This window comes from Gavialis gangeticus, unplaced genomic scaffold (genome assembly GCF_001723915.1).
Source record: "Gavialis gangeticus isolate Ggan-Ray unplaced genomic scaffold, GavGan_comp1, whole genome shotgun sequence".
NCBI classification, from domain to species: domain Eukaryota; kingdom Metazoa; phylum Chordata; order Crocodylia; family Gavialidae; genus Gavialis; species Gavialis gangeticus.
Window position 1 is genome coordinate 46,893,863 of NW_017729006.1, and position 21,221 is coordinate 46,915,083.

The window sequence follows — 21,221 nt, forward strand, 5'->3', positions numbered from 1 at the left end:
GCCTTTATTCTTGCCCTGGGCCTTTCTTTAAATTGGGGGGGGGGGAAGTTCTGTACTGTGCTGCACTTCTTTCCATCCATTTTATCCAATGACATTAAATGCAAGGGGCAGTGTCTCAACTTTAAAAGGTGTGCTGCCAGACACCCTGCATAATGCCTGACCTGTGGCCTGATGGTTTGAGCCCTGTGCTAGGAAGTTAGAGAGAGGTAGGTTCAACAAGTCTCTAGTGAAAGGGTCCTTGAAATCAGGCCTCTGAATTTGTGGGAAAGTGCCTGAACCCCACAGCTATTTGGGCTAAAATGTGAGAGGGCTGCCCTCCTGTTTCTTTCAAGATTTACACTCAGGTACGTCTGCCTGGCCAGTGTGTTGCCTACTGCACATGTTCAGTAGCTATTTGGACGCTTACATATCCACACTACATGAGTAACAGAATCATGAATCATGATTAAGTGACAAAAATGTCACTTAGAGCCAGACAACTGATCTGGGTACATAAAGTGAAATAGAATTCTGCCCCTAAAGTTTAATGAGGTATTAAATAGCAGCCAACATTGTTTTGTCAAAAACAAATTGCATGTAACCTGATTTCCTGCTATGACAAGGTGATGGGTTTTGTGGAAGGGGGGAAGCAGTGAATGTGATGTACATTATTTTTATCAAGGTTTTCAATGCTGTCTCTCATGACTTTCACATAAGCAAGATAAGAAAGTACAGTCTAGATTAATTTCTTGTAAGGTAAGGCATGAGTGGTTGGATTATCACCCTCAAAGAGTAATCATCAACGGTTCAGTGTGAAACTCAGAGGAAGTGTCAAGTGAGGTTTCCTAGAAGGTTTGTTTTGGGTCTAGTACTGTTCACTATGGATGGATGATGGACATAAGTGTATACTTAGTAAACTGGAGTTGCTACCAAGCTCAGTGGGCTAGGATGAGAAAAGGAGGAAAATAAATATGGACAAATGCAAAAATACAAATACTGTAATACAAAATGGGGAATGACTAGCTAGGCTGCAGCACTGCAGGAAAGAGTAATAATGGACCACAAGTTGAATATGAGTCAGCAGGGGAATATATATCCAAAAAAGCTAATAGCACACTGAAATGTGTCAACAGGGATGTCACATGCAAGTCACAAGAAGTGATTCATCTACTCTCATCATAATCAGCACTGGTGAGACCTCACCTGGAATACTGTTTCCATTTTAAAGCATAGCACATCAAGAAAGATGTAGGCCAGGGGTGCTAAACCTCCAGCCTGTGGGCCAAGCCATTGCATCTGGCCCACGGGGCTCCTCATGGGTCAGGAAATTTGGTGGTGGGGGAGCAGTGGTCATTAATATGGCCACCCTCCCTCCTGCCAGATTCCCAAACCTGAAGCCCTGTGTGGCAAGCTGGGTCCAGGCTATGACCCCTCCTCACCCTCCCAGCCCTGCAGCTGGATCAGGGCTGGACCACATGTTTCCCCTACAGCTGGATAGGGTTCAAGCCACACCCCTTTTCCCCATGGCTGGATCATGGCTGGGCCATGCCCTTTCCCCCTGCAGGGCTGGGTTGGGCCCAGCCACAACCCCTTCCCTCAGTGGAGCTGGGGTGGGGCCAGATCAAGACCCCTTTCCCCATGGGGCTAAGTTGCCCCCCCCCAAGCAGCTGGATGAGTCCCACCACACCTGGATCAGGACCACCAGCCAGATCCAGCCTGCAGACAGACCAGGCACTGTATATCCAGCCCACTGTCGAAAAAGGCTGAGTACCACTGACACAGACAAATTTGAAAGCATCCAGCAAAGCAATAAGAGAAGATAGAGAGCTAGAAGACATGATAGGTTGTATTTGAAAGTGTGTGGTATGCCAGAAAATAAGATACTCACCTTTTTTTTGCAACACGAAATGAAAAGGAAAAGATTTTTCCAGTCATGCCTGAATTGACTGTAGGAGATCCTGACTTCTTGGAAGAATCCTGACCAGCACTGCTCTGGCAAAAGCTAAATAGAGTATTAATCTTCTCACAACCATGGATAAATTGGCAGGAGCTGCTGGCTGCTCTACCCAAAGCTACTGCCAATTCTGAAGTGTCTGTGAAAGGGTTAGCACTGTAGCTCTGACCCTGACAGTGTAGCTTGCTTGCTGCAGATAGTGCATGCCCCATGTATGCTGTGTGCACAGCGAGCCCTGGGGCAGCCCCCAAGTTCCTGCCCAGCTACCCCACCCCTGCCCCCCCGGCTGCATTAGCAACCAGTCTTCAGACTTCTTTCCTCCAGCTGATAGAAGCCGTTTGCTAAGTACATGCTTCTGCAGCTCCTCACATTGAGTAGTGCTTTCTTATTCAAATAAGCTGTTTTTAGTTACTTTCTAGATATGTGTAAACATAAATTATTGGTGAGCTATGAAATATGTTTGGCAAAGGGCATAGTTTGATTAAACTAAGTACAACAGAGCATCTCTGAATAGTTTAAGTTTCAGTTTAATTTCAAGGCTTGATTTTTCTTTTAAAATTGTAAAGAGCATCTCAGCTAGAGATTATAAAAGGATTTTTGCATGGGATAATTATGATTCTTAGAAATACCAGCAAAAGGAAATAGGCAGGAAGGAGTCCACTTTAGCTGGCTGTATTTCCCAGTAGTAATCTTCAATAGGCATCGGTATGGAAGAAAGTCAGGGGTAAGCATATCATGTGGGGGGGCTTTAAATATCTAGTTATTCAGAGCACCAGAGTATGACCCCACCCGATACGGGATGCAAAAACATCATCATGCTGTTAAACAAAAGCGTTCCAGATAAACTAAAAGCCGCCAGATGACCCTGGAAATTTAGTACCCAAATTGCGTGACTTGAAAATCTGGTCAAAGCAAACATGGCTGTAGGCCTTAAGTGTTGTACTTTAGTAACCATAGCAGTGTGGTCCCTGGAGGTCACAATGCTAGTGAATTTTCCTTTACTTCAAGGAAGAGTAATAAAAAATGTGGCTTGGAACTGTTCTTTTTTTCTTATTTTTACTATGCCATGACCTTGACCAAAATATCTTTGAAGTGTTTGCTGGCAGATTTTCTGCTGTGAGATCAGAAAAATATCAGGATATATAAAGGAAGTTGCCAAAGGAAGTCCTATCTTCCTCAAAATATTTGTCTTCATTCCCAGAAAGAACCTCTTTATTAATAAATATTTCTAAAACCTCTTAATGGAGAAGACTGATAACTTTCATCTCACAGCTACTGTAGACGGCAGTATAATAGTGAATTGGCTTTGAACTGACAGTTCAATTATTAATTTTTTTGAGTAGCAGGTACAGTGTTTCGTGAGTACATAATTGGATATAAACATTCTGAAAAAAGACCAGAGCCCAAAACTTTATGCCAAGGCCTTTTTCCATTTAGAAAAAAAGTGATTCCATTTTTCATGTACAATGTAAGAAACTCATGGAAGTGTTTTTTTAAGGAAGGCCAAACACAAACAAACAAATGTTCACAATGCATGTTTAAGTCTGCCTCACATGTTTCAACTTTTGTCCTGGATTAGAAATTCCATTTGTCATTGAATCCATATGGTTTAACCAAATGGTATTTTACAATAATTTGTTTTTCAGATTAAAAGCTAAGGTTGTTCTTAGTTGTTATTGCTTTAATGGCCGCTATAAATTCTTTAAAAAGGTAATATACTCAAGGTTTAAAAATTGTTTTGGTAGTCACTTGGAGCCAGATTCTGTATCACAGATTGGGCATCTAAAAGAATTAGGTGCCTACATATAATTCTGTTCCACGCAGCTCAAGTCCTGAAAATTCATTAACGCGTCTACACACAGTCACGCACACTGCCTTCTGATCCTTCAGTTACAAAAAAGCTGCACGGAGGAGAAAGCCCTACCCATCTTTTGCATTAACAGTATTTCGGGGAGTCAAACTGTGAGCAGTAGAATCATACTTGGATACCTAAGTCTGGTTGCATATCTAATAGATGAAATAGGATCTAGCCCCATAAGTATACAGAAAGAACAACTTGCACACATGCTTGCAGAATTAGACTGTTTAAACATGTCTTTGTTTTTGAAAATCTTAGAATGCTAGTCCTTTTTGAACTTCCATGCATGGGAGTAGGTTGTTGTAAGATGCTGTGTTTCTCTCCTATGCATGCTTCCCATTCCATAAGTAACAGCTTGAGGGCCAGTACAGTGTCTGCGGGGCTACTACATTCCCTTCCCTGCACATTTGGGTGGGTGCAGGTACAGAACAGGAAATGGATGTCAGTTCATCTACTGAATTAAGCATAGGGTGCAGAGAATTTCCCACCCCTAGAGCAAGGGGTTAATAGGGACAAATTCCTGACATTCAAGGATGGGGGAGGAAGGAACAGTATAGTAATGTATTACACTGCATACTAAACCTGTAGGAAAGCCTAAAATGTTAATTTAAAAATTGGAGTTGAGAACCGTTCCAGTGGCAAAAGATGTGATAATGTAAACCTCTGCCTAACTATTCTGTTAACTCTGCATCCAGAAAATCTGAAACGATAATATCAGGACAGATGTGGTAGGCACATAGTCTTGTTGTAGCTGTGATGCTTCAGGGAATATGGGAGAAATGAGGTTTGTTTGGTAATATCTAACCAACTATATAGCTAAGAGAGGTGTTAGACAAGCTTTCAGGCATAAAATGCCATTCTGGGAAAGGTCTGAAAAAGAAGTAGATGTGGCCTAAGCTAACTGTGAGGTAAAACTCCATTATGTAAATGATAATAGTCACTTAAAAGAGGGCAAGAGGGCAGCAAAGAGGACCTATCAAAAGTAGCTATAAACCAAGTGAAGGGCAGCTGAAATATATATACCTAATGATGTAAAACATAAGACCACTCGAAAGGAAAGAGAGTTACTATTACCTGTAGAGCTCAGACAGATTAGCAAAGAGCAGGTAAACTGTAATAAGCCACAAAAATCATTGTTTGTGTTTAGTCCATGATTTTCAGTGTCTAATACAGTTACAAACTTCTGTTCCCAGGCCTGTCTTCTGAAGGTATTTCATTTCCCATCAGGACTTTGAGATCATTGATGGAGTGACTTTTCTCTGACAAATGTTCTCCCACTGGTGATTAGATGTTTCTGTCCTTTTCTCATTCTTGTGTGAGAGTTCATTTGGAGTGCAGTGGTTGTTTAGTTTCACCTATATAATTTCCACAAAGGTATTTGTGGTGACTGTTTATTGTTTCCTGGTCATCTAAGTGGCTACTTTTTGTCACATAGAATCATAGAAAGTTAGGGTTGGAAGGGAACTCAGGAGGTCATCTAGTCCAACCCCCAGCTCAAATCAGGACCATCCCCAATTAGATCACCCCAGCTAAGACTATGGGCGCCTATACACAAGCAGCAAGGCTGCTTCAATGTGCTGTAATTACCAAAGCCCGCTGCGGGAACAGTGCAGGAAGTGAGGAAGCGGTAGCACCTCACTCAAACCAAGGACCCAGCTCTGAAGACTGGGAAGAGCGGAAGGAGCGTGATGCTAGGAGCTACTACCGAGGAGCTGGAGGGAGCAGCAGCCACCCTGATGCCAAACCAGGTGGGACCGTCATGGGCTCCGGAGGGTTTGAGGAGGTGCCCCGGGTGGGGGACAAAGGGCATAAGCAGCGCAAGGGGCTGCAGAAGATGGGTCCCAGTAGCAAAGAGCCACCCCGACAAGGGACGTGGGGGAGGTGTATGGAGAAGGGCCACCGCGGGTCCAGCAAGCCCACAGGCTAGGCAAAGAGGGAAGAGGAGGGCACAGTAGCCTGCAATTTAGCCCGGACCCAGTTTACGACCAACTAGGGACCTTGGGTATATAGGGCTTGGCGTTGGTGGGCAGGCTGTGAGTGTAGATGGCAAGAGGGCAGAGGCCCACCCCCCTCTTTGTATATCTGTATGTTTCTTTGTTGTTGATAACTTTGGTTTCCCACTTTTGGAGGGGTTGCGGTGCAAGGCGTCTAGAGCCCTAGCGTTGCTTAGGCCTAAAAGGGGTTACTATCCCCTGGGAGGCAAGGCAGGGGTTAGGCGCTGTGGCCGGAGGTAGGGTTAGGCCCGGCAGGCTGATAACCATCCCAGCGAGCATACGCAGAGCCCCAACAGTCGGGGAAACCGACCGAAGGACATTGTGAACCTGTCAAGGCAGGGTGGTAGGGCGAGGTAGAGGGGAGGTGGAGCCTTGCAGAAGATCTCCATGCAGCTGTCCCATAGTTGAGAGACCCCCGGTAGTCGGACACCCACCACTGGAACAAGATCCAAAGTCATGGCAGGAGTGACTGGGGAGAGACTACATGGGAGAAAGACATCCACTCAGCAGGACAGTGGGGATGGACAGACAAACACCCCCAAACATCTGGGTCCGCACGGCGCGTGACCGGATGTTCGAGACCAGACGGGCACAGTCCACTATAACCCCTGGTCCTTTTCTGCAGAGCCGCTCTTTAGCCAGTCGCTCCCCTGCCTGTACAGGTATCCCTCGCTTTATGCTGCACATGCGTTCCTGGAAAATGGTGCATAATTCAAATTTGCATAAAAGGAGCCCACTTTACAATGTAATAAATAGGGATACATTCCAAGACCTCGACTGTACTGGCCCCAGACACATTTCTACCACTTTTATAAGACAATTTTGGTACTCACCAACAGCAGACAATACACACAAGCACAGGACACGATCATAATGGGGATGGCAACTACAGAAACATGTCTCACAGGCAACAAGCAAGGAGCGCAGATCCACACAGGAGACTGTATTTTGGTGCATGTCACTCCCACAATACACCACACAAAGCGGCTGACTGCAGGCTTCCACCACACCCATTGCATAAGAGTGAATTTGCACATACAGAACCCGCATAAAATGAGAGAAAGCTGTGCTGGTGCACAGGATTCTTCTGTTCTAAGCGTAGGACTTTGCACTTGTCTTTATTGAACCTCATGAGATTTCTTTTGCTCCAGTCCTTCAATTTGTCGAGGTCTTTCTGAATCCTAGCCCTACGCTCCAGTGTATCTACTACTCCCCCTGGCTTGGTGTCATCTTCAGACTTGCTGAAGATGCACACTGTCCCATCTTCCAAGTTGTTGATAAAGACATTGAACAAAACTGGCCCCAGGACCAACCCCTGGGGCACTGCACTTGATACTGACTGCCAACTAGACATTGAGCCAGTGATTGCTAGCCTGTGAGCCTGACAATCCAGCCAAGTTTCTATCCTCCTTACAGTCCCTTCATTCAAACCATACTTCCTTAGCTTGTTTGCAAGAATGTTGTGGGGGGGCCATATCAAAAGCATTGCTAAAGTCAAGGTATATCATATTCACTGCTGTCTCCTTATCCACAGAATACCAGCTTGGCTTAGCAGGGAACTCTTCCATGAGCTAAAACACAAAAAGGAAGCTTACAAGAAGTGGAAACATGAACAAATGACTAGGAAGCAGTATAAGAATAGAGAATGTATTTTCCATGTATAGTATCTCATTTTGGAGGGTTTTCTTAATTTAATTTCCCCCCACTACTGCAGCAAGGCAAGCAGTGTCAGGGGGGCAGGCAGCATGGGTGCTGGTGGTGGCAGAAGAGTCAAGTGGCTGAGAGTTGATTCAGGTTTTGCACTGGTATTTAAGCAGGGTTTTATTCCATTTGGTGTTTGTTGATCAGCAAGGAGTTTGCGTCTGATGATGAATTGAACGAGGCTGGGAAGTTGTTCATAAGGCAGGAGTAGAGGAGGGCTGGGAATATCTTCTTCAAATAGATCCTGTCACTGTTTGCTGATCTTTCTGGCAGATTCTAGTGTGAGTTGGTGTGTGATGATAAAGGGCTTGCTTTCTTTATTACAGTAGGCTTGTGCAGGGTACTCGGGTGGATTGTTCAAAGATGCAATCTCTGCTGGAGCGTCCTTGCTGGGTAAAAGATGTTTTCAGGTTGATGACATGGCTGTTATGGGTATTCTCCTCCAAATTAAATTTTAAAAAAAGCATTTTTTTACCTGATATTTAGTTTAGGCTATATCTGCTTCATTCCTAGACCTGAGGAAACACATCATGTGCATGAAAACTTGTCATCATGATAGAGTAACTTCTAAAACTGATTGTCCTGGCCAGCGTACCTGTGTGTTCAAGGAAATGCAGGGGAAGGACCTTACTGCCCCCACTAACAAAACTCTATGAACTTGATCAGAAACATGGAAGCTCTCTGCCTAGAATGACAATTTTGTAGAGAATAATGAATACAGAACCCCATAGGAAAAAGGGGGAGAACAGGATTGGTTTAAGAGGCCAAATGTTGTCCTTTGCCCAGTAAGTTTACTAACATGTAATGGTTGTTGCTTTCTTCTTGTCCCTAAAACTGGCAGGTCCCTCTCTGCTTTATCCCAGCTGTGTCAAATAAAAGAGGAAGACTATATCTATCAGGCTAGCTATAATATCCTGCATACTCTTTGCAATAGATAATTATAGGGCCTCTCATTAAGTTTTGAGACAACTTTAATAAATACGGAAAACTGTGAAGTCGAGGCCAAGAAATGTTAGCATTGAGGTTATGTTCTCTATCCAGCTCTACTTCTCCGTACTAGCTTGTTTTACCTAACAGAATTTCCCACCAAAGCAAGCTAACTACCACCCAGAAGTGCTGAACAGCTTCCACCTTTGTAAAAGCCAAAGAGCACTGGATATTAGGGATGGTCATCAGTCTGCAGTGTCCAACCTTATGATGATTTCATGTGCTTTTAAGATATCACTTGTGTATTCCCAGATGTGGGTTGGTTTATCCATTTGTTTTTCTTGTGACACATTCTTTGTTTTTCATTGCCTCAGCTAATGTGTAGGGGAAAGCTGTAGGCTCTCTTGAATGCACACGAAGAGCATAAAGGAAGTCACATGCTCCTCAGTTAGTTTCTGCAGAGATTTCCAGTCCGCCCCAATTTAAAGGCTGACAGCTGTTTAAAATTTAAGAAAATTCCTAGCATCATATCATTGTTGGTTTTATTGCTGCAAAAAAGGGTCCAAAAAGACAAGATGCCAAAAATGCTTTCTTGTCCATATGTTGAAATATTTTATTTGATATTGTTGATGGATAAGACAGACACCAACCATAGAGATTCCTCTCAGCACAGTGAAAGGCATACATGGGAAGAAGTAATCCTCCTGGTACTCTGTTTTTTTTATTTCATGTGACAGTGGTAGAAGACCATCTATGGCCATGTTTCCACTTAAAAACCACATTTCAGCAATTGGTTTTGCTGGAAGAGCAAATAGGAGAAAGTAATTATTAGCACAATTTCATCAAGTCAAGGTTGACATCTGTTAGCAGAGCCGTTGCCAGTATGGGAAACTAATGCCAATCATAGTTTGCCCTTCACTTTCTTACAGAAAACCCATGAGCAGCAGCAGTTCAGCTAAACCAGTTGCATAAACTAGAGGTAGCCCACCTGCCACATGGGTGCTAACGTGGCACTGGCAACCTCTGTGTGTGGTATGCAGCATATCGAGGATGGGAAAGGGAGAACAGAAGGCAAATAGGGAAGCAAAAGGCAGAGCAGCATATTGGGCAAGGGGCAAAGGGCTGGGAGCAGAAAACAGCAACAGATCAGGCAGGGGAAGGGGATTGGAGTGGCACTTGGGAAGATCATGGGGGTAATTTGTGGCACACCTGCCAAAAAGGTTGGCCCTGATTGGCATGAACAATGAGAATTTCTAATGCTGGCAGGTCCTTGAAGTCTTTCTCATGAGCCTTTCTGGTCTTCTACTTCACACTCCTTGGGGCAAAGCACACCCTGTGGTGTCTGAGCACACAGAGCCATACTTTCAAAGGTGCTCAGTACTTATAACAGCGGCAGATTCCTGCCATCTGTCTGACTTCGTACTAACACAGCTAACCACCTCTTTGTATAAGGAAGGAGGAATTCAGTCTGCAGTTGTCAGCTCTTGTTTCATTGTCACATGCCTATGTGGCACTTTCATAGCTGTAAACACAATTTCAGGGACTTGTGCACATTTAGAGATTCAGTGTAGCTACACTTGCACTATGCTTCCTTTCCTTCACTTGTCAAGTAGGCATATGCATATGGAGATACGTGGGAGGAATAGGATTGTCAGGCAGGTTTTGAAATTGTGCATAAGTTCCAGTTACACAGCTACATACCTGACACTTAGGTGTGTGAAAAGGAAATTGAATTTAATCCTATATATAGGAGAAGCTAAATCAACATGCTGTAGATCCTGCCTCATATCTTCAGGGCAGTAGCACTCTATTTTAGAAGATCTAAGTAATATAAATATCTGTTCAGGAAAGAACTCTATGTTCCATCTTCCTACTGTGTAGTTATTCCATATAGGACAGCTAGGAAAGAGCAGATTAGAAAATGTGATACAAAATTTTACTTCTTGTAAGGGAGCAAAATATTTTTTTGCTGATTTTTTTAATTCTTTATTTTATCTCCCTTCTCTAGTCACTGAATGGTTTTGCACTGGTGGTGAGTGCAGATGGAATGATATTTTATGCATCATCGACTATTGTGGATTATCTCGGCTTTCATCAGGTAAACATATACAAATATTTAGACTGCTAGAAGTCATACTATCTTACTGTTTTCCTTGCACTCATTCCTTGGGGTAACCTATCATGTACTATACACTGTTTTGCCATGTCTCTTTACAGTTGACTAAACATAAAATGTAACTGGATTTTTTTTTACAATGCAACTTCAGACTAGGATCTTTATTGGAGTTTTCCTATTTTGTGAGAAACTGTGTGAACATGTGTTCTTGTTCTTGTTCATGTTGGTTCTAGGAGAAGTTTTGGCTACTCTGTCATTCTGAAGGTTTGGTTAATGAAGACATGAATTGCTACTAATGTAGAATTTATTGCAGTTTATCCCTTCAGTTTCATAGTCAAAACCTACAGTTCAAGGCTGGGAAGCTATTAGTACTAAATGCAAAAAAAACTGGACTAGAAAAACATTTTGGCTGATATTTTACACGTACACAAAATCAGGTAATTAAGAGTTAAAGCTAAAAAGTAGTTTAAAACACAAAAAGTAATTATGTGGAAGTCAGGAAATCCAGAAGTATCACTCCTCACCCAATCTTAGCTCTGACTCCACATCTCCAGCAGCCAGCCTTCTAATAGGTACTCTGGGATAATGGGAACCCCTGATTGAGTATGCTTACAATTTAAATATTTCTTACTGTAATAATTTCAGACTGATGTAATGCACCAAAACATATATGATTACATCCATGTGGATGATCGCCAAGATTTCCGTAGACAACTGCATTGGGCCATGAATCCTCCACAGGTGGAGTCTGGGCAACATTTACCAACTGAAACAGGTGAGCGTACATAATGTTCACTGGAGATACAGGAACTGCTCTGCTGCTTCAGAACAGTGGTCCACCTAGTCTGGTGGACCTTGGTTAAAGCCAGATCCTTAAAAGAAAGGTGCAGAAAGGCTTGTGGTGGACCTGTACAATGTAATTAGTTCATAAGAGAGTTGTTTTCCTAACTCTGGACCGCTAGAAGCTGGCTTATGCTTGAAGCATGAGAGTTTCTACTTCTTTCCTATCTAATGTAGTTAAGGATGTTCTTAGCAGCCATATAAATAGTTAATCATGCTTAGCTCTTGTCTTCATTCAGCAAGATATCAGTATTTCTCTCAATCCATTCAAAAAATATCTTGTGTAAAATGTTCAGAACACTACCACCCCAGCAGTATCTCTGTTGCTGTCATCCAGTTTGCTTTCCCATGAGAAGTTATGACAGGACACTTTTGGAGGGTAAGGGTTTTTCTGCATCACATAGTTGGTAGTTTTGGGGGATTGACGCTTGTGAGCATGCTCCACCTACCCACTCCCACCTGCCAAACCCAGAAATGTAGTGGCAAAGCTGCTCCAAGGTAGCCCTGGGCAGCCACTCTGGAGGTCTCTGTCTTCAGTGCACTTGAGAGCAGCGCCAGGGGTTGCCACTGAAGTGGCTTCACTGCTGGACTCCCATGTTTGGCACCTGTGAACACAAACAGGTGAGCAGGATGTGCTGAAGCCAGTCCTTCCTAAGTTCGCCAGGGATGTGGTGTGGATGTATTCTATGTGGGCACAGTAGCCTATTCATTCTCAGGGACATGACTGCCCCAGCATGATGTGATGGCACCCTGTACTTTCTGTCAGATGAGGGATAAAACAGAAATCATGACTGCTTTGGGGCATTAAAGTTCCCTGACACATTCTGTAAGAAGAATACAATAGTGATGTAGATATCCCCCACCAGAATCCTTGCCTCTTGCAAGGTCCTGGCTGCTAGGTACTTCTAAGGGGGCGTGCACAACGAGGAAGCACCCACAGTGGAAGCACCCACAATGAGGTGGAATGACGTTTGGAAACTTGTGGTCCTTCCTAAAAGTGACCTAGTGATAAGTCTTGTAGGGTTATTCATTGTTTGAAACGTATTTTGTCAGCTTCTTTTAGCCTGCTATAGTCCAAATATATTAGGTGCATTACACCTTTGTTAACTGTAAATAACTGGAATCTGATAAATCACATGTAGGTAGGGAGAAAGAATCTGGCCAGTAATACTAGTCAAGTGGGAGGTCTTGTATGCCCTTTCAAATTCCCCAGAAATTTTAAAATGTGAATTCAGTTGGTCTTTTAGGAAGCAGGGAAGAAATAAATATTTTTTTAATGAGACCCAATGAAGTGAATATTTCCTGAACTCTGAAGACTATATATTGTTTGGATGCAAAGGTATGAACATTTTGAAATTTTGTTCTTGGTTTGTACAAGAGAGAATTTAATTAAATCTCTGAGTTCAGCACTCTGGAGAAATAGTTGCTCTTGAAAAATGCATACAGCAAAAATGGAGCACTTTTGCTTCATAACTGATATATAGTTTGTTAAAGAACTGAAGAGACATGGAGTGAAATTTTACTGACTGGCATCTATTAGTCTTTCATTTGCATTTCCTCCTCATTTTCTTCCTTTTTTGTCATTTTTCAAAGGCAAAAAGCTTTGTTATTCAAGATTGATTTTTTAATGGCTAAAAATCACTAGGAGTTAAGAAAGTTAAAGTTTACCCAGGAAAGTTAATTTGACTGAACAAACTATATTAGGCAATTGTTATAAATAGTTTTGAATATTTACATTTAATATTCTATAAAATTTTTTTTTTTAGTAATTTCACTTACTGTGTGGTCAAATCAGTATATAACATTTTCATTCTCAGTTAATAATATGCCCTGACATATATTGGCACATTGTTACTTGTAGGAGAAGATCATATGCTCAATAAATTGTTTAAAGCACAAGAATGTGACGGTGTGACAACAGACTATTCTTCCTTTTTAACTCGCTGTTTCATCTGTCGAGTTCGCTGCCTGTTGGACAGTACTTCTGGCTTTCTTGTAAGTACAATTTTGTGACAAGAGCTATGATTGAGTAATACTGATTGAAATGACTAAAATGAACCCAAGCGCATGTTTTATGCATTAGGATGAGAGACAATTTTAGGAGGATCTCTGAGCGACACCATTGGTTTTATTAGTAATAGTATTAGTAACAGCAAAAGTAATAGTTAACAGATTATGAAGATGACATTATTGTTATTTATAATAGTAGTAGTAGTAGTAATAGTGGGCACATCTACACGTGCTTTAATGCACATTAGCCTATTTTAACGCACATTGAAGTGTCACAAAAAACTGCTCTTTCACGAATGCACATTAAAATAGGCTGATGCACATTTTTCTACTGGCTTACAATAAAGGTACTAGATTTAGTGCACATTACCTAAAGCGCATTAATGAACATGTAGACATGCCCAGTAGTAGTAATGCCATTACTTAATGGAACATTAGAACTGTACTGAATGACAGTCCTGTTACTGGCACAGAAGTAGCATTCCTAAGGTTAAAGACCCATATTACTAACGTTGCATCTTCTATTTTAGGGTGTTGTAAATGCTCAGTAAAAACATATAAAATACTTAAAAGACAAGAACATATTGGAAAGTTATGTGATTGTAAGACATAAAGAAATCCATAGGGTATTTGCATACAAATATATACTGTTACTCTAAAGTTACTATTTTAATTTATATTCAGTTTAAAAGTCTTTTCTTTGTACATGCCATCCCCAAAAAAGAAATATCACTGTCAAGGATAGCATGATGATGACTCTTCCAAATAGAAAGTAGAGAAGAAAAATGATTGTCTTGCTCAATCTTTTTGGTACCTCAGCCTGGAACCAAATGAGTCCATGCATCAGTTCTATACTATACCATTTTATCTTTCCCATGAAGAGACAGATAAGATGAAAAAAAAGAAAAAATATGCTCATGTGATAAGAGCTGTGGAGAAAGTGTGGTTTGAGACTTCTGAAGTCTCAGAGCTCACAGTCTCAAAATGGAAAGCATAATCCTATTTGTTAGCACTTCTTTACAAGTCCCCTTGCTCTGAGCCATAAGAACAAAATCTTTCCCAGGAAAGGCATCACAAAAGTGGCCTCTGATCTAGGGAGCCTGACATGAATAAAGTGTATGTGTTGATATAGGATGGGAAGAAGAATTCTCTCTGACTATCTTGGTAGCTGAAGTAAGCAGTAAGCAGACTTGCATATAACCTTCTCCCCTCTACACTCGACAGCGTCAATGAATACATGTGATATGGAATGTGTTTGTGAGGAATGGTAGATTTTTTTAGGATGAAACATCTTTTAATTTTTTATTTGTTAGTTCTTCCCTGCCATAACATTAACAGAATTAGGTTCTACTTTTGTCATCAATGACTTGATTCCATTTGTTCTACATCAGACAAATAACTTTTAAAAAATATTTATTATTTTTAAAAAAGCATTAACATATTCAATTCATATAAAACATAAAATAATTAAATTCAAATGCTCGGCTCACTTTTAGATTGCTTTTGGGGAAGGACCTGTCATCTACTATATGTTTGTATGCTGTCCAGTTTTAGCTTTTAGCTACTACTGTAATATAAATATTAAGTAAAATCAACATGATCATCTCACAGATTTGTCAAATGGAAAAATCTTTTGGAATTCTCCTAAAAGACTGTAAATATGGTCTGCATTCAGGTCTCCTGGGTTTCTTCTCAAACCTTAGGAACAATGTTGTTCTCTGCTTAGTGCCCCACTCCGGGACAAAACAGTATGGAAGAAGGCAAACCCAGAAGGAAACTCCCAACTTGTCTAAATCCCTGCAGTCAGACTGTGTGTAGGGCTTGAGGGCTTCATACATGGTCTGAAGACCCCTCCCAGTCATACACACTATCTTGACACATTGAGCTTATATACCATTCTTCCCAGTGCCTAGATTTTATCCTATTGGTGTTTTTTTCAGAGGAGAGACATGTCTTAACAGTAATTATTAACAGGAAAAGAAAACAAGCATAGAGCATTAAGGAGAAGGAGAACTCAGGAATCTTCATACTGGACAGATTAGAGCATGGAAAAATAATTCCAACTCCAGCTCCAGGCTAAATGATATAGGAAATAACTACATATGGTGTCATCAGCTGCTCGTCTGGGCTAACAATGGAGAACTTCTGCTCCAGTCACACAGGAGGATAAAAGGCAGCTTTAAAAGTCTCACTCTATAATTAATGCTATGTCCAATGACCTTGTTTGGGTTGATTTTTCTGCCAACCACACTTTAAACAGGGTGAAGATAACGAAAAACTGAGGTCTCTGTCTGAGAACTGACATAACATGAATACACTCATTATTATTTGAGCATTACAGTCTGTAGAACAAAGTATCAAGTAAAATGTTTTATACGTGGAATACTGACAGGTATTTTCTTGTGTTTGTTTATATAACAGACAATGCAGTTTCAAGGCAAACTTAAGTTTCTTTTTGGACAAAAAAAGAAGTCCCCTTCAGGAGCAATATTACCACCTAAGCTGTCCTTATTCTGCATAGTGGTGCCACTTCTGCTTCCTTCTGTCATGGAGATGAAGATGAAAAGTCTGCTCATGAAAACAAAACAGAAAGCTGAAGAGGCATCCACAATAGACACAAAGTATTTTTAAATGAACATCTTAATATGTGTCATTACTGGGACTTTATAGTTAAAAAAAACTTGTTAAAAACACAGATTATTCTAAATCGGGGTGGCCAGCCTGTGATGTGCCACAAGTGGCACAGGCAACTGCTGCTTGTGACACATGAGCCCTCAGTAACGGGAGGTTGAGGAATGGAGGCAGGAGCAGGGGAAGGATGCTGCTGAGAGGAGGTGTCAGGTGTCACCATCAAGAGCCAAGTTAACTCTTCCCATGCCCTGCATTTAAGGGGTTTGAATCTTCACTCGCCATATAAAATTGGTGGTTGCAGGGTATAGCAGGAGGCTTAGTGCTCCTGGTACTTTAAGAGAAGACAGACTGCAGATAGAGTAGTCTGCAGGTGCTGCAGGAGGCAATCGGGAGTCATTTGACCCAAAAGGGGCTGGGCTTACAGAATATAAGCCCAGAGCCTGAGCTGAGGCAATAGTCTGATCCTGGCAGCTAAGACTTAAAGAACTCCTGAACAACAGGGCTGCAGCCAGGCTTCTTGCAAACACCTAAGCTGGGGTAAGCAGGCAGATAGTTGTGAGAGCAAGGAGGATCAGGGACCCATAGCCTGCAAGGGGTGAGAGGCAGAGTCAGTGACTCATAGCCCAGGCAGGGTGAGTAGGGCTAGGGAGCCCAGAGGTCTCAAGTGGCCTAGGAGCAGGGTCAGAGCCCAGGAGCCAAAGGTCAAGGAGGGACCACAGCCACAGACTGCTGGGGCCAGGGAGCCTGGAGAGGTCAAAGGTCCAAGAGAGGCCACTGTGGGAGACCAACAGGGTCATGGACCTGTAGCCCAGAGAAGGGCAGAATCAGGCCCAGGGGCCCAGTGCCTCATAAGAAGTGAAATTAGGGTCAGGGATCCAGGGCCTCACCCAGGAGTAGCCAAGATGAGCAAAGTGCCCGGGTATGGGGAGAGAGAAACAGCTTGATAGCAAATGAGAAAAGCTATGAGACATAGTGTGAAGGACAGTTGGAGCCACATGATTAGCCTTTAAGGTGCAGAGTGGAGACACCCAAGTTCAAGAGTGTGAGATCTGACTTGGGAAGCCCTGGGGCAGCCTCTCTTTTTCTAAAAGACAAATACATCAAGGCACGGCAGGTGGGTAGATGTAGAGATTGTCCAGAAGACAACAAAGTTGATGAGGGCTAAGGGGGCTCCAGGGGCATCACAGCCACCCCTGGAGCAGGATCCTGTTACACAGCACCACAATAGAGTTAACCTGGGAAGGATTGTGAGCGCCTTGGAGGATGGGAGCACAATTCACAAGGATCTTGACAGATTGGAAGCCTGGGCTGGTGTTAGCAGGAATAAGTTTAGTGCTGACAAATACAAAATGCTGCACCTCAAGAAGAATAAAAAATTACACAGACAAAATGAGTGACACCTGGCTGGATGGCAGCACTATGGAGAGGGATCAAAGAGTCCTGGTGGATCCCAGATCCAGTATGAGACTGCAGTGTGATTTAACTGCACAAAAGACAAATGCAGTTTGGGAGTGCATCAATAGGAAGATTAGAAGCAAGGCATGGAAGGTGATAGTCCCTGTTTAGTCAGCACTGCTTAGGCCCCATCTGGAGTAGTGTGTTCAGTTTTGGGCTCCACATTTAAAAAAGGACATGGAGAAGGTAAAGAGGGTCCAAAGTTAGGCAACAGAAATAACAAAGGGCTTGAAATGCAAGCCGTACAAGAAGAGGTTTAAGGAAATAGGCATGTTTTAACTTGTGGAAAAGATGCTTAAGTGGGGACATGATAGTAGTCTGAAAATATCTGAAGGGCTGCCATAAAAAGAGAGAACACCTTTTTTTTCCCATTGCTTCAGAAAGCTGGACACAGACCAATTGCTTGAAGTTGCAGCAAAGTAGGTTAAGAACAGATACCAGGAAAAATGTCTTCACTGTTAGAACCATGAGGTAGATGATAGACTACCTAGGGAAGCGGTGGAATCTCCATCTTTGGAGGTGTTTAAGAAGAGGATGGATAAGCATTGGTCAGGAAGGATAAAGAAGCAGCTGTGCTTATTATCTACTATAAATATTCCCCATGCTTCTAAGCTTTGCTGGTTACTACGTGGGACTAGGAAGGAATTATTTTCCCCTACATCTGGGGTAGAGGGGGAAGGAAGGGGTTCACCTTCCTCAGATGCATTGGTTGTTGGCTGCAGCCAAAGCTTGGGATTATGACTGGGATGTGCTAGTACTCGTGCTGCACATTTGTGCGATCCTTGCAGCCGCAGGATACTGGCTGCCATTGTCCCTCTGCATTACCTGTGGCAGGTTAGTGTGCCATGCCTTGTGGTTTTATGACAGGGTTGATTGTATAGTTTTAGAAATGTGTTAGATAATATTTGTATGGTATGGCTTGGATAGGGATGATCCTGCCTCAGGCAGGAAGGTGGACTAGATGACCTTCAGAAGTCCCTTCCAGCTCTATGTCTTTGATTCTAGTCACCTTGTTCTTGGCAGTGACACCTCTCTCAAACCTGTGCTCTACCCCTACTCTACTCTGCATGGCTGGAGGATTAGAATCATAGAAAATTAGGGTTGGAAGGGACCTCAGGAGGTCATCTAGTCCAAAAAAGGACCATCCCCAACTAGATCATTCCAGCCAGGACTTTGTTGAGCCAGACCTTAAAAACCTCCAAGGATGGAGATTGTACCACCTCTCTATGTAACCTGTTCCAGTGCTTCACCACCCTTCTCATGAGAAGGTTTTCCTAATATCCAACACAAATCTCCCTTGCTGCAACATGAGACTATTGTTTCTTGTTCTGTCATCTGTCACTGCTGAAAGCAATCTAGCTCCATCCTCTTTGTAACCTCCCTTTAGGTAGTTGAAGGCTGTGCTTCAGGTAGTTAAAGGCTGCTTGGCAGTGCATCTTTGAGTGCCTGCCACTTTAAGGGCTGGAGGCAGGTGGCCGGCAGGTGCTTGACTGAGGCGCCCATTTTCAAACTTTGGCAAGCCAGGCAGAGGCAGCAGTCTGCTGCCAGCTGCCGAGGCAGTAACATCAGCTAGCTGAGCTACTGCTCGTGGACCATCTTGGAGTTAAGGGAAGGAGCTATGGGGATGGTTGGAGACTCCTGGTCCTGGGCATGACCCAAAACTGCACTCTGCCGGGGAAGGGGGGTCTGGCAGGGCTGTTGGTGGCAGGACAGCCCCCAAGAAATACCAGACCACATACCCTCCTTGGTGAAAGGCAGGTAGGGGTGCCTTAACCCTGGCCCCCACCATCTGGTGAGTAGTGGTGAGAGTAGCAGGAACAGTGTGGGCCAGGTGTGCTAATAATGAGGCACCTGAGCCCAACAGGTGTGTGAGATCCCGGAGGCCCCAGAGGGGTAGTTTGTCATGCATATTTTGAGGGCCCACACAGAGTAGGGTGTAACTGGGGCACCTGAAAGACTGTGCTAGTTGGGTGCAAAGTAGGGATGCACAGGGCAGCTTGAAGGACTGCACCAGGGGTGTACTGAGTAGGGCTGCACGGGTGTCCTGAAGGGTGGTACATGGGTCTACCCCAAGTGTGTGTGCATGAAACCAGTTGCCCAGTGGGGGGGGCTTGGGGCAAAAGCAGCTCAGCGTCAGCACAAGGCGACTCCATGCAGAGCAGGTGAACTTGCAGGATCCGAAGTTGCTGCATGGTAATGCCAGAGAGAGAGTAGTCAAGCCCAAAGGCCCAAAGGGCTTGCTCAAGGGGAGCAAGGGCAGTAGAGAGTGGCCCAGTAATGGGTGGTATGCTAGAGGCCCCTGTGAGAGGGGGCAGCGTGAGTGAATGTGGGTGAATGAGACCAACAAAGGACTGAGTTTGCTCCTGCCTCAGACCAGGGAGCAACAGTAATAATGTGGATGCCATCTGCGAGACATAGGCCATGGTGTAGAGAAGGTTCGGAGCTGTGGATAGCACCCCCTGGCATCAGGGTAGTGAATGGGCAGCCTCCCGCCTAATATATCAGAATTACATTCGAGTCATGGCAGGTGAGTCAGGGCAGACTGTCCTCGGCAGGTGGGTTGGTTAACTTGTGATCTAGCCCAGTGGTCTCCAAACTTTTTTGATCGTGCACCCCATCAGTAAAAAATTTTTGAGCACACACCCCCAATATATGTACATTTATATTCACGCACCCCTATCAGTAAAAAAATTTTGAGCACACACCCCCAATATATGTATAAATATAAATAGAAGTTCTAATATTTTCTTCCCGCACCCCAATGGATTGTCTTGCGCACCTCCTGGGGTGTGCGCACCTCTCTTTGGAGACCACTGATCTAGGCCTGGGAAGGCCCCGTCACAGGCCACTACCAAATCCCCCCTAAATTCTGTCTTCCACAAACTAAATCAGCCCAGTTCCCTCAGCTTCTTCTCAGAAGTCATGTGCTCTAGCCCCCTAATAATTTTCATTGCCTTCCATTGGACTCTCTCCAATTTGTTCACATCGTTTCTATAGTGGGAAGCCCAAAACTGAACACAGTATTCCAGATGTGGCCTCAGCAGTGCAGAATAAAGGGAAATACTTACTTCCCTCAATCTGCTGGCATTGCTTCTACTAATGCAGCCCAGTGTGCTGTTAGCCTTCTTGGCAACAAGGGCACACTTCTGACTCATATCCAGCTTATTGTCCAATGTAACCCCCAGGTCCTTTTCTGCAGAGCTGCTGCTTAGCTAGTTGGTCTGAAGTCTGTAGTGGAGCATTTTTCGGTCCACTTGTCCTTACTGAACCTTATGAGATTTCTTTTGGCCCAGTCCTCCAATTTATCTAGGTCACTCTGAATCCTAGTCCTACCTCCTGGTGCATCTTCTACACCCCGCAGCTTGGTATCATTCACAAACTTGCTTTGGGTGCAATCCATCCCATCTTCCAGGTTGTTGATGAAGATATTAAACAAAACTGGCCCCCGGGACTGACCCCTGGGGCACTCCATTTGATACCAGTTACCAATTAGACCTTGATCCCTTGATCCCTGCCTTTTGAGGCCAATGATCCAGCCAGCTTTCTATCCATCTTACAGTCCCTTCATCCAATTCTTCCCTGTTTGTGAGCAGAAGATCAAGAAGAGCACGGCCCCTAGTTGGTCTCTCCAACACTTCCACCAGGAATTTATCTCCAACACTCTCCAAAAACTTCCTGGATTGTCTGTGCATTGATGTATTGCCCTCCCAGCAGGTATCAGGGTGATTTAAATCCCCCCCGTGAGAACCAGGGCCT

The 21,221-nt window shown here is 43.5% G+C and overlaps 1 protein-coding gene and 1 long non-coding RNA gene across 2 annotated transcripts in view; one reads left to right on the forward strand and one right to left on the reverse strand.

Annotated features, from left to right (window-relative positions):
- LOC109291932 overlaps window positions 1-7,972 on the reverse strand; it is a 16,909-nt gene extending 8,937 nt beyond the window's left edge. The window contains exon 1 of the long non-coding RNA XR_002095988.1: window positions 7,172-7,972. This is a non-coding gene — a long non-coding RNA (uncharacterized LOC109291932). The remainder of the gene's footprint in view (window positions 1-7,171) is intronic.
- The window catches only part of AHRR (aryl-hydrocarbon receptor repressor), a 138,655-nt gene that overhangs the window by 89,247 nt on the left and 28,187 nt on the right, over window positions 1-21,221 (forward strand). Inside the window, exons 4-7 of the mRNA XM_019509173.1 lie at window positions 10,422-10,511; window positions 11,175-11,304; window positions 13,231-13,364; window positions 15,801-16,000. Coding sequence (XP_019364718.1) covers window positions 10,422-10,511; window positions 11,175-11,304; window positions 13,231-13,364; window positions 15,801-16,000 — 554 coding nt within the window. The remainder of the gene's footprint in view (window positions 1-10,421; window positions 10,512-11,174; window positions 11,305-13,230; window positions 13,365-15,800; window positions 16,001-21,221) is intronic.